The sequence below is a fragment of the Oreochromis aureus genome, linkage group 3 (assembly GCF_013358895.1).
Source record: "Oreochromis aureus strain Israel breed Guangdong linkage group 3, ZZ_aureus, whole genome shotgun sequence".
In the NCBI taxonomy this organism is placed as follows: domain Eukaryota; kingdom Metazoa; phylum Chordata; class Actinopteri; order Cichliformes; family Cichlidae; genus Oreochromis; species Oreochromis aureus.
This window is the reverse complement of record NC_052944.1, coordinates 3,026,248-3,038,724: the sequence shown is the minus strand read 5'-3', so window position 1 is coordinate 3,038,724 and position 12,477 is coordinate 3,026,248. Positions and strand designations below refer to the sequence as shown.

Here is a 12,477-nt window from a genome sequence, read left to right as displayed (position 1 = left end):
ATTCAAAAAACGAAAACACAAATAGGAAAAAATAAAACAAAAGTGTTCCTGGGGAGACAATAGTAATCAGTAATAAACAGAGCCAGTGTGACTAAGTGGAGCTTGTGAGAGTGAGTGGATTGAAGAAAGTGAGGGACTCAGATGTGTCAGTTGGTTTGTCTTTGTTTTTGAGTGTGGAGGAGAGTTAGATTGGGTTGGTTTTAAAGCCAAGTTAAGAATATTCTGAATTTCAATTCAATTTTATTTATATAGCACCAAATCACAACAACAGTCACCTCAAGGCGCTTTATATTGTACAGTTTAATTTCCAAAACTTGCATATGATCTTCAGTTTGCAGCTGGACTATCACAGAGCAGCTGGAGCAGTCTCAAATGGAGGCCAGTCCACTGCTGCCACCTGTGGCCAAGTGCCATAGCCTACTACTAGATGAACTTGTGACACACATCTGCAGTAGAGGCTGAGTGGCTGCTCTCACACCTGGAGCATCCAAATCGACCCACAAACACGTTGAAAGATGCAACGCCATCAATGTGGATTGTCCAGACTGAGAGACCTCTTCCATCTGACCCCTCCCCAAACCCTCAAACCCTCCTACCCACCTCGACATACAAACTCTGTGTGGCTTCACGTGTTCTGTTGATGTTTACATGATCGAAATAACTTGAACACAAACACAAACAAACAAAGAGGAAGGAAAAAACTACAAGTCCCAGCATCCTCTGTGTTTAGGGAGGAGCAGTGAAAGTGAAAGCAGGAGGAGGAAGGTGGAGCTGAGGCAGGTGAGTGTTAACATGAATATGTTTCTTCTTATGACATAAAATAATTCCACGCTGTTCGTGTCTGTGGGTGAAACGTGAGGCCGCTCGGCTCCTCTGAGCGCTGGTTTCCTGTAAGTAGAGAGGAAGTGAGTTTAGCTGAGCCTCCGTTTAGTGTGAGAGAGCAGGAGGAGAGTGAGAGCTGTGCTGAGGCAGGGTGAGTGTTAACACCGCTCTGACATTACTGTGTCTCTGTGGCGGGAACAACAGGCTCCGTCAGTGGAGGCAAAATAATCAGACTTTGGTTTTCAAAGGAAACAACTTTATGTCGGAAGTTCCCGCACGCTCATTGGATAACGATGTGTCAATCTCGAGCTGTTAGCCAATGAGCGTGCGGATTCACAGAAAGACCCGCCTTTATCACGGGACTTTAAAAACTACAATGGCGACAGAAACTCGGTGAGTGGAGTTCAGGCTGACGTCATGAAACTGTGACGTTTGAGCCCCTTCCTGTTCTCAGTCCCAGCGTCCTGATCACCGAGGTTTCTGTTGCTCTGATATCTGATATTGATTATATTGGTAAACAGGCTGTAGCATAAACATCAGGTCTGTTCTGAAAACTGTCTTTATTTTTTCAAAGTAAGGGAATATCTGTGGTGTGATACCGCGGGCTCATGGGCTAAGGACTTGGATTGACAAGCGCAGATGATTGTGTTGTTTCTTATAAAGGCTTGTGTGTGTGTGCCTTCCTGTGTGTGTCCTTGTGTGTGTGTGAACTGAATCAGTGTGTTAGAGAAAGTGCTCCTCTGCTGTGCCGTCATCGTGTGGATGCTTCTTTTAAAGTTGGAACTCATGTTTTTATGATCTGCTTCATTTCATTGAACCTTTATTTCTAACCATGAAGTCCCTTTGAGGTTACAGCCTCCTGGTTAGGTTGAGGCTGTTCTTGTGCTTCAGGCTGAAATATGAGGAGTAAGGAGTGGGGCTGGTTAGCCCTCATGACCCTCACCATAACACATACGTCACAGGACAGTGTTTACCACAGAAACTCCATGAAATGATCAATGAGAACTTTAGAAACCCGTCAGTGTGATGCTTCCAGTACAACAGCACCTCTGAGTGTGTGTGTTTGCCTCTCAGACTAACTCCACCCTGACATCAAGAAGATGGAGGAAGAGGATGGAGCAGGATCTGCAGCATCCAGCTGTGTGTCTGTGAGGAGTGACCGGTCCAAAGAAGAACCTCGACAGTTCAGTAATGAACCTGCAGCAACAATGTAAGAGAGCTGCTGACTCATTTATTCAGTGTAAATAATGATTTTTGATGCAATGGGAGAAGAAAAATGACAAAAACAGTTTTAAAAATAAGGATTAAAATATTACAAACTATATTTTTGAGTTTCCTGATGTAGTACAAAAATATATGAACATAACTGTATATAGGACGGATATTTTACGGTTCTTTTAGGCAGCACCAAAAAACAAAAAGACTATTTTTAAGCTCTCTGAGGTAGTGAGTCAACATGTCACACTGGGTCAAAGGTCAGGGAGTAAAAGTGTGTTTTAACCCTTTAAAGCCGGTGGGAGCGGGCACGCTCCGTTTTGCGTAACTATTTTTAAATCCCGGTAGCACTTACATCTTATGCCATCAGCTTGTCCTCGGTCACAGTTTCCTTCCACATATAGCTTTGCAAAAACTGCATAAAAAGCACTTGCAGCAACAAAAACATAATATTCCAGAAACACGCTTTGCCGATCCGATCAGCTGTTCATAACACTTCCTACGTCCATCACCGCGAACTATCACGTCTGCCATGACCTGCCCGAAACCGGAAGTGATGTCATTTTGCGGAAATGTATTTTTTACCTTCAGGGCCTCATGAGTCTATACTGGTGTTTTTAAAAGTTATGTTTGACTTTCTGACTTTCTGTGTCGTTTCTGGGATGCTTAGGACTCATATTGCACTGCTGGAAATAGTTTATTTTGATGCACATGCTGTTTTTTTGCAAATTTACATTATAATATTTATTTTTTGTTTTTCCTGCAGTATATACAAATTTGTGATTTTCAAAAATAAAACTATGAAGGCATTTAGAATAAATTTCCTGTGGTGGGAAACTATTTTGTGCAACTTTTTTGTATTTACAGTTTTGAGGGATAAGCCTCTTAAATTTCTCTAGCTAGAAATATATGTTAAAAAAACTAAAACGATTTTCAATTTCTTTGTAGTTTATTGCACTTTTTTGCTATTTATGTGATTACTATGCACTTAATGCATACATAATATTAAAATTTGGGCTATAATGGTTGTATTGATGTATATCAACAAATGCTCCCAAAAATGGCACCACAGCATGTAAAAATATAATATAAGCTCTGGCGAACTTGGTTCTATGGTAGGTCTTAAAGGGTTAAAGGAGGTTTAAAAGCAGCGAGTGAAGAAGCCTGTCGAGGTAAATCGTTCCATAACTGATCAAATTCAGTTGGTGATGTAGGCTGATCCTGTTTCTGTGTCATTGATGCTGTTCAATCAGGTTCTGTGAGAGAAACATAAAGAACTGTTTTCCTGTTAAATTAACTCCATCTATGACGATGTTAAAGACTAACAGGACAACCATAACGTTTGTTGCCTCGCTGTTTTATTAGCCATAGCAGCTAACCGCTACCTTGATTCTAGCTTAGCAGACTGCTAATGTGGCTATGGGCTAAAGGTCCTTTGGGAGGCTCCCATATTTCCACAGGGGTTGCAGTAGATGGATCCATGTGTTTGATGCTTCCTGATGCAACCCTTCTAGTTATCTGGGTTTGGGGTTGCTTTTTTACATTTAAAAAGATTTAATTTGCTTTTGCAATTGAAATTACAAGTTTACACAGCGCTGTAGACCTCTGTGTGAAATCAAGCATCTGGTTCACAGAGAGGAGAACCCTCAAATGGGCTGTACAACATTATATAGTGAGACAAAAACAGAGATTGTCGTAGCCATCGCTCTCTCGCATGGACGTGGCAGTCTTGCTGTCTGCTGCGAATCCTCCCGCACTCCTCCGTGACCTCGTCTGGTATCTGCTCCCTCCTCTGTAAGAGACAGTAAAGGAAAACACGTCTCTGCCTAGTCTTGAAAATCTAATCTTATCATCCATCGTTCTTCTAGGGCCTCTTCTTCTTGTGGCCTCAGCTAACTGCTAATATTTAAATGGCTAACATTAACATGTGTGCCAGCCAGGTTATTCAGTGTTGTGACAGTCAGCTGCTTCAGCTGCTGCTGGGATGGGCTGTGGCAAAGAGAACAGAGAAAATCAAAATCAGAGTTTTTCTCTGAATTAAAAGCAAGGAAACAACAATATATTCTACATGGTGAAACTGATGGTTTATGGTGTTTGGGCCTGTTTTTCTGTATTTATGTAGATAAAGTGTAAACTCAGATGAATTATACCATCAAATGTTAAAGGCAAATATCAGGATGAGTGTCTGTGAGCTGAGAAGGACGTGAAGCGAGCAGTTTATCCCAGAGCTGAAGCTGCTCTGTGTGCAGAGATGAGCTCAGATTCCTGCTGTGGTTGATCAACAGTCACAGAAATGTAGACTTGTAGTTATTACTGCAGGATGGTCACAGCAGATACTGATAAACATGTATTATGAGGATGGATGATCAAGTTTCTCACTCTCTCCTTTAAATCTCAGTTTTCTTCTTCTTCACAGTTTATCTGTTAATTTATTCATGAATAACACTGAAAGAGTTTCTGTTATATTTCCCCTTGAACATCACCTTATTAGGGCAGCATTAGGAAATAGCCCCCCTCCAAAGAATGAATGAATGAATGATGATAATAATAAAATGATTAAAAAGCAGAGCTCAGAGTGGTAGAATGGTCAAACATGGATCCACGGGTGGTTCAACTGCATTTGGTGACGTGACTAAAGCAAATCTTTCAAATAATCCCACCATCAACGGGATGTTGTCTCCTTTACTACGGTTACTTTACTTGGTCACCGTGTGAATTTCTTTGAAATGAACCAAATTCTTTTATTTGTTGGTTGTTGCATATTTAAGCTCTACAGTCAGGAAAGGAGGAGATGAGGCCTCAACAATGTTGGGTTGTAGCTGTGGTTCAGGTTAGAGTGAGTGTCCATGGAATAAATGTAAGTCAGTGAACTGGAAACATGACTGTGTTCAAACTTTGTTTCCTTTTTATATTGAGTCTAATCAAAGGTGGACAGAAGTATCTCCACTTTGACTTTTCTGTGTCACCATCAGAGCTTCTGCACAGTGTGGAGAAAGATCCAGAAGCAGAGCTGGACTGCAGACAGCCAGTCAGAGCAGCTGTGTACAAAGTAAGACTGAACATCTGTCTGCTGATGGACTCATTTCTGAAAACTGGACTTCTTGTGTTGTTCAGACATTGAAGAGTTTTCTTTCTGTTTTTCTTTCTTTCAGCAGATGTTGGTCTGCAGGAGGTTTTAGATGAACATAAGATCAGTCTGAGGAGGAGATGTGAACGTGTGACTGAAGGAAGTGATGAAACAGGAAGTAGAGCCCTCCTCAACAGGATCTACACTGAGCTCTACATCACAGAGGGACAGAGTGAAGAGGTTCATACCCAACATGAGGTGAGGCAGCTGGAGACAGCTTCCAAGATGGACGCCCTCCATGACGCTCCAATCAGGTGCCAGGACATCTTTAAAGCCTTCCCTGACCAACAGAGACCCATCAGAGTGGTTCTGACCAACGGCGTGGCTGGTGTTGGAAAAACCTTCTCAGTGCAGAAGTTCACTCTGGACTGGGCAGAGGGCTTGGAGAACCAACATGTCAGTGTGGTGGTTCTGCTTTCATTCAGGGAGCTGAACCTGATCAGAGATGAGCAGTACAGTCTTCTGGAGCTGCTCCATGTTTTCCATCCAACATTACAGAAGGTCACAGCAGAGAAGCTGGCTGTCTCTCAGCTTTTGTTCATCTTTGACGGCCTGGATGAAAGCAGACTTTCATTGGATTTCACCAACAGGAAGCTGCTGTCTGATGTCACACAGAAGTCATCAGTCAGCCAGCTGCTGACAAACCTCATCCAGGGAATCTGCTTCCCTCGGCTCTCGCCTGGATAACTTCCCGACCCGCAGCAGCCAATCAGATCCCTCCTACATGTGTTGACAGGCTAACAGAAGTACGAGGCTTCACTGACGCCCAGAAGGAGGAGTACTTCAGGAGGAGATTCAGTGATGAAGAGCTGTCCAGCAGAATCATCTCCCACATGAAGACATCCAGGAGCCTCCACATCATGTGTAGTATCCCAGTCTTCTGCTGGATCACTGCTACAGTTCTGGAGCACATGTTGACTACAGAGCAGAGAGGAGAGCTGCCCAAGACCCTGACTGACATGTACTCACACTTCCTGCTGGTTCAGACAAAGAGGAAGAAGAACAAGTACCATGAGGGACATGAGACGAGTCCACAGGAGCTGACGGAGGCTGACAGGGAAGTTCTTCTGAAGCTGGGGAGGCTGGCGTTTGAACATCTGGAGAAAGGAAACATCATGTTCTACCAAGAAGACCTGGAGCAGTGTGGTCTGGATGTGACAGAGGCCTCGGTGTACTCAGGAGTTTGTACAGAGATCTTCAAAAGAGAGTGTGTGATCTTCCAGAAACCAGTCTACTGCTTTGTTCATCTGAGCATTCAGGAGTTTCTGGCTGCAGTCTACATGTTCCACTGTCACACCAACAGGAAGACGGAGGTGGTAGAAGGTTTTCTAGGGAATTTCCGAGAAGAATACAAAAACAGATCTTCCAGGTCTTATAGGATGGATGTCTTATATGGATCTTATATGGATGTCTTTTTGACTAAAGTCATGAGAAAATCCCTCCAGAGTAAAAATGGCCACCTGGACCTGTTTGTTCGCTTCCTTCATGGCCTCTGTCTGGAGTCCAACCAGAGACTCTTAGTAGGTCTGCTGGGTCAGACAGAGAACAGTCTAGAAACCATCCAGAGAGTCATCAACAACCTGAAGAAGATGAACAGTGATAAAATCTCTCCTGACAGAAGCATCAACATCTTCCACTGTCTGATGGAGATGAACCACCTCTCATTATTTCAGGAGATCCAAGAGTTGCTGAAGTCAGAGAACAGATCAGAGAAGAAACTCTCTGAGATCCAGTGCTCAGCTCTGGCCTTCATGCTGCAGATGTCAGAGGAGGTTCTGGATGAGTTGGACCTGCAGAAGTACAACACATCAGAGCGGGGACGACAGAGACTGATTCCAGCTGTGAGGAACTGCAGAAAGGCTGGGTGAGTCCAGATGTGATCATTAACATCATTGATCAGTGTAGGTCAGTAGTTTAATTTTGAAAATAAAATCAGATTGTAACCACAAAGTGTTTGTGTCCGTACGCTGCAACCTTCCACACCATTCCTTTAAATAATTTCCCCTAGGGATCAATAAAGTATTCTGATTCTGATTCTGATTATTAGTGATGTTCGATTCGTGAACGAATCGTTCAGTACTCGAGAATCACTTTACTGACTCGTGAATCATGATTCACAAGTGCAACTGACTCACTGACTCATCCCTGTTGCTGTTAGCAAACTAATTCCATTAGTAGAAATATGTCTAGCTTATAATTAAAATTGTGGGGGAAAAAACAACAGCCAGTTTCCTAACAAAAACATTCCTGCTCTGAACTGGAAGAAAAAACCCTGAGTAGAAGCTCACATCAAGACAATAGCTCCTCTGTTCACAGTAGCATCGCTCAGCTAACATGCTAACAGCACATTTGAGGTACTCACTGCCTCCCTTGCTGTGCTGAATCATAGCATAAGCGAATCACTCAGGACTCATTAACCCCCTCCCTCCTGGCTCACAGCTCAAACGAGTTGAACAAATCACTGACTCACTCACCCCCTCCCTTCCTGTTACAAATCACTCACTCACTCACCCCCTCCCTCCTGGCTCACAGCTTCTTCTTCTTCTTCTTGGTTGGAAACCATGTTAAGGCACTTTACCGCCCCCTGGCTCACAGCTCAGTGGACATTTAGATGAAAAAATATATATTTGACACATTTAAGGAAAATATCAATAAAATTAAAATAAATGTTCCCTTTAGAATTTTTTTTGCTCTTTTTTGTTCTAAAGAAAATAGCTGTTTTCTTTTACAATCATTCATTTTAGCGGTAGGATTTACATTAAAAGATAAACAAATTAAGTTTGAGTGAAAATATACATTTTTGCACTCTCTGGTCAACTGACTCAGTGACTCAAATGACTCAAGAAACCCGATTCACTTTTGTGAGTGACTCATTAAAACTTGATTCAGTAAAAAGAATCGAATTTACCATCACTATCCTTTATTGTACAGACTCAGCAGCAGCTCCATGGATCCCAAATCCAAGAGTGGAGAACAGATTTGAAGTGTGTCACATCCATGCAGTCACAGCTGTTTCCACCATGTTTCCACTGATATTAATCCTGTTCAATGACACGTTTCATATCAGTGAATATGTTCTTTAGGACGTCCACTGACATGTTTAAGTGTCCTGCTGGAAATCACTCAAATCATCCATGAAATCCATGAAAAATCCTTTTAGTGTTTCTAACTTCACCCTCTGTCCTCTCTCTCTCCATCCTCCTCACTGCTTCTTTCACTGATAATCACACAAACATCGTATTCAGCTACAAAATAACACAATAATATCATCTGATGATCATTATTATAAGAGCAGGATCCATATTTGATATCAGAGTAACACACTGCTTGGTTATGTGCAGTCATCATCAGTGACTGTGGGTCAAACAGAAGCTCTCTGATTGGTTGCTGACCTTGGTCACCTGTCCACTCTCACCTGTTTGTGTTTGCTCTCTCTTTGCTGTCTCCATCCGCTCTCTCCTTTCTCTCCTCTCTGTCTCTGTACCGTCACTCAGGTCCAATGGAAACAGTGACATTTACAAACCAATCAAAGACAAACTGATCCATGTCAGGTTCTAACAATATTCAAAGTGAATACAGGCTGCTGCTGGACACAGACAGGTAACATCATTTTGACTTGCTGTCACCTGGATCTGGACTCATAAACACTGAAGCCCTGAACAGGAATACAAATCATTTTCTGCCAACTAGCGACACACCAGCAGATAATGGCTCAGAAAGCTAAAATGAGCCAATCATTTCTGTGTTTAGTTCCCTGAAATCAGATCTGATATCAGCAGCTCTGAGTTCATTCATCATTATTGTCCAGTGATGAGATTTCTGCTCCGTTTGGTAACAGTCAGCAGGTTTTTCCTGCGTGTGGACGTGAACAGTCGTACCTGACAGCAGGTAGCAAACAGAGATCATCTTTCCAGCTGGAACTCTTCACTGAGCTGAACTCATTCAAAATGTTCTGGAGTCAAAACAGGAAACAGTCCAAATGTGTGTCTTCACTCTGACTCTGGATCAGATCTCAGTGACAGACTGTGGACATTATGGAAGCCTAAATGTGACACCATCTTCCTCCTTCATCTGCAGATTAAAGCCAAACAAAGATTCTCATTAAAAGTCTTCAGGTCTGAGAGAGACTCAATCGTTGTGTCATGTCAAACACAGTAAGAGGAGCTGAAGCACAGATGTGAAGAGCAGATTCATCAGATTATGACCTCACTCTGTTTTGTCTTCATATACATTCAGTCTGTGTTTATAATGCAGATTTTCTGCTTTTATAATAACACATTTTATATTTTCTATCATCACAGACTGACTGACTGTGGACTCTCAGAGTCTCACTGTGAAGTTGTGGCCTCAGCTCTGAAGTCCAACCCCTCCCATCTAACAGAGCTGCACATGAGTAGAAACTACAACCTCCAGGATTCCGCAGTGAAGCTTCTGTGTGCTGGACTGGAGAGTCCAAACTGTCGACTGGAGACTCTGAGGTGAGTTCACTGACTGCGGCTGTTGTTGTTTTTCTATATTTCAGGTCTTTGATTGATGTTTGAAACTTTCTTTAGTTCCTAAATGTTCAGGATGTGTCTGAAGACAAATCAAAGGAGTTTGCAAAGAAAAGCGTCTGGACTTCTTTAAGTTGCTTGAAGACGTTTTACCTCTCGTCCGAGAAGCTTCTTCAGTTCTAAGGTCAAATGGCCGATAGTCCCAGATTTAAACCCAGAGGGACAACATAGAAGAGCCACCTCCACAGGACAAGACTCAGCAGTCCATCTGCATCTAAAGGTCAAAGGTCACTCTTTCGAGGATGCCAATGTTCACATTTTGGACAGAGAGGACAGATGGTTTGAAAGAGGAGTGAAAGAGGCCATCTATGTCCACTGTGAGCGACCATCTTTGAACAGAGGCGGTGGTTTACGACACCAACTGTCTGCCATCTATAATCCAGTTTTGAGTTCCCTCCCCAGACGCCTTAACGCCCACTCACATCCTGGGCCATCTGACCTCAGGAATTCACATGACAAGGTGGGGCCAGGTTTCACAATGAGCTCACCCGAAACCCTGGCTGATTAGGTCCCACACCCGCTTTCACACCTGGGCGCATGTGATTAGAGGATCACCAGGGGGTCCTTTGTCCCTCCTTGGGGGGATACTCCCACTGGGTTTAAATCTGGGACTCTCGGCCATTTGACCTTAGAACTGAAGAAGCTTCTCGGATGAGAGGTGAAACGTCTTCAAGCAACTTAAAGAAGTCCAGATGCTTTTCTTTGCAAACTCCTTTAACTATGATGACCTGGATGACTGAGAACCTTCACAGACATATTTCTGAAGACAAATGTGAAGAAGTTTGAGTGCTTTCAGAAATGTTGTGTCTTTCCAAACGACTGAACAACAGTTTTTCCTTTTGGCTCCAAACAGAAGTGACAGACTTGAGCAGGGTTCATTTAAAGGCTGACAGAAGTGGAGTGGTGACGGGGAGATGTTTGACAGGACAGTGTTTCAGCCTCCACAGGTTCATGTTGTGCTCCATCAGTCAGTGAAGATGAAGTCAGTGCTGATGAGGCTGTAGAGTGTGTGAGGGATGTGAATGAGGATGATGAAGATCTGATGATTGCAGATAAAACAGCCTGCAGAGACTTTGAGCCATACAGGGCACACAGTGTGTGTACAGAACAGCTGAAATCATTCTGGAGGCCTCACTGGAATATGGAAGCATCACAGTACAGCTTCACTAAAGTCTCTGATATGAGATGAGAAATGAAGCAGCCAGAGCTTTTTCATGAGTGGAAATCCACTGTGACTGTGAGCTGCTGCTACAGCCTCCAGATTAGCAGCCAGCTGCACATAGAGACCAGTGTTGTTAGTCCAGGTCAGAAGATGACTTGTTGGAATGAAAATGAGCTTGTAGTTTGTCTGCTTTAATCATGTGACTGGAAAAAGGTGTTGGACTTCAAATATGTCCATTTCTTTCACACTTCACCTTTAAAAGTGAAGCCTTGTGGTTCCTGGAAGGAAAAACACGACTTTTACAAGTCTTTGTCCTGTTTTTATGATAAATGTACGACTTTAATGTGAAACATTCAGAGTTTTTTCTCTTGTTGTGTTTGTTTGAAGCTGCTTCCTGTTGGCTTCAGCTGTTTGGAGTTTCCATTTTCTAAATTTCTACATTGTAGTGATGGGATTTCCGGCTGTTTTTAGAGAACCGGCTCTTCAGGTTGTTTTGTTGCTGTAATTAATTTGTTATTACAATAATATAAAATTATGCACAAAAGGAATCACTAATGTAAAAAAGTGGTTTTATTTATATATGTTTATATATAAATATATACAGTGGCCCCTAGAGACAAAACACATACAAACTCCAAAAAGCACGTACAAATTCTAAAACACATTTCTAGCGTTAACTGAGCTTCCAAAACAGAGCTACCTAGATCACTTAAATTGCCCAATTGAAAGCATGTGTGTATTGTTTGTGTATTTATAGCATTCTGGAGAACTTCTGTTGTCTTTTGTACATGTTTTGGAGTTTTTACGTGCTTCTGAGGCTACGTCCCCACGTACACGGGTATTTTTGAAAACAGAGATTTTCTGTTTTCGTTTTAAAAAATAATCACGTCCACATGCAAACCCAGAAATGAAGGAAAACGCTGCTAGGAACATGCCAAAGCAACAGGTGCCGATATATTCCTAAACGTGTAGAATTGTTGGCCAATCAGAAGTCTAGAAGCCTCGGTGTGAAATAGTAAACAAAGATGGGGCGTAGATGCAGAACCGAGTCGTATGTGTGGAGGGACAGTAACTGTGTGTATATGTAAGCATTTAAACACTGCAGAGAGTACAATTAACAGTAACAGTATTGTAGAGATTTATTTCACCGAAACAAAACGTGGCGCACAGTGTGACGTCAAAAAGGGCGCACACCTTTGACGCTGCGTTTTCTCCGTTTTCCTCGTCCACGCGTAAATGCAAAAATGGAGTTTTTGAAAATATCCACCCTGAGAGGCATTTTTAGAAATCTCCGTTTTCAGTGACCGAAAACGCCGTTTACGTGTGGACAAAAGGTGCAAACGCATAGAAAAATCTGCGTTTTCAAAAATACCCGGGTACGTGTGGACGTAGCCTGAGTTTTTATGTGTTTTGGAGTATGTACGTGCTGCTTTGTCTCAAGGGGCCACCGTAAATATACTTTTATTTATTCACTCCACGTACCAACTACTCACAGTTCAACATTTAACTATTTAAATTTTCAGCTTTTTCCTTTTAAACAAATTTAAAATGACACAACACAAAACACTGCAAACCACAACACAATTAAATATAAATTA

The 12,477-nt window shown here is 42.4% G+C and overlaps 1 protein-coding gene and 1 long non-coding RNA gene across 3 annotated transcripts in view; both read left to right on the top strand.

Annotated features, from left to right (window-relative positions):
• The first annotated feature begins 661 nt into the window (after window positions 1-661).
• On the top strand, window positions 662-5,244 carry LOC120438738. Of its 2 annotated transcripts, none has more exons than XR_005612087.1 (4): window positions 662-780; window positions 1,897-2,032; window positions 5,010-5,086; window positions 5,190-5,244. It is a non-coding gene; the product is annotated as an uncharacterized LOC120438738 (long non-coding RNA). The 2 variants fall into 2 exon arrangements; XR_005612088.1 differs by lacking the exon at window positions 662-780 and adding an exon at window positions 787-973.
• A 1,085-nt stretch (window positions 5,245-6,329) lies between these two features.
• The window catches only part of LOC116336284 (NACHT, LRR and PYD domains-containing protein 1b allele 1-like), a 147,492-nt gene continuing 141,344 nt past the window's right edge, over window positions 6,330-12,477 (top strand). The window contains exons 1-2 of the mRNA XM_039609149.1: window positions 6,330-7,028; window positions 9,466-9,642. Coding sequence (XP_039465083.1) covers window positions 6,445-7,028; window positions 9,466-9,642 — 761 coding nt within the window. The 5' untranslated portion in view covers window positions 6,330-6,444. The remainder of the gene's footprint in view (window positions 7,029-9,465; window positions 9,643-12,477) is intronic.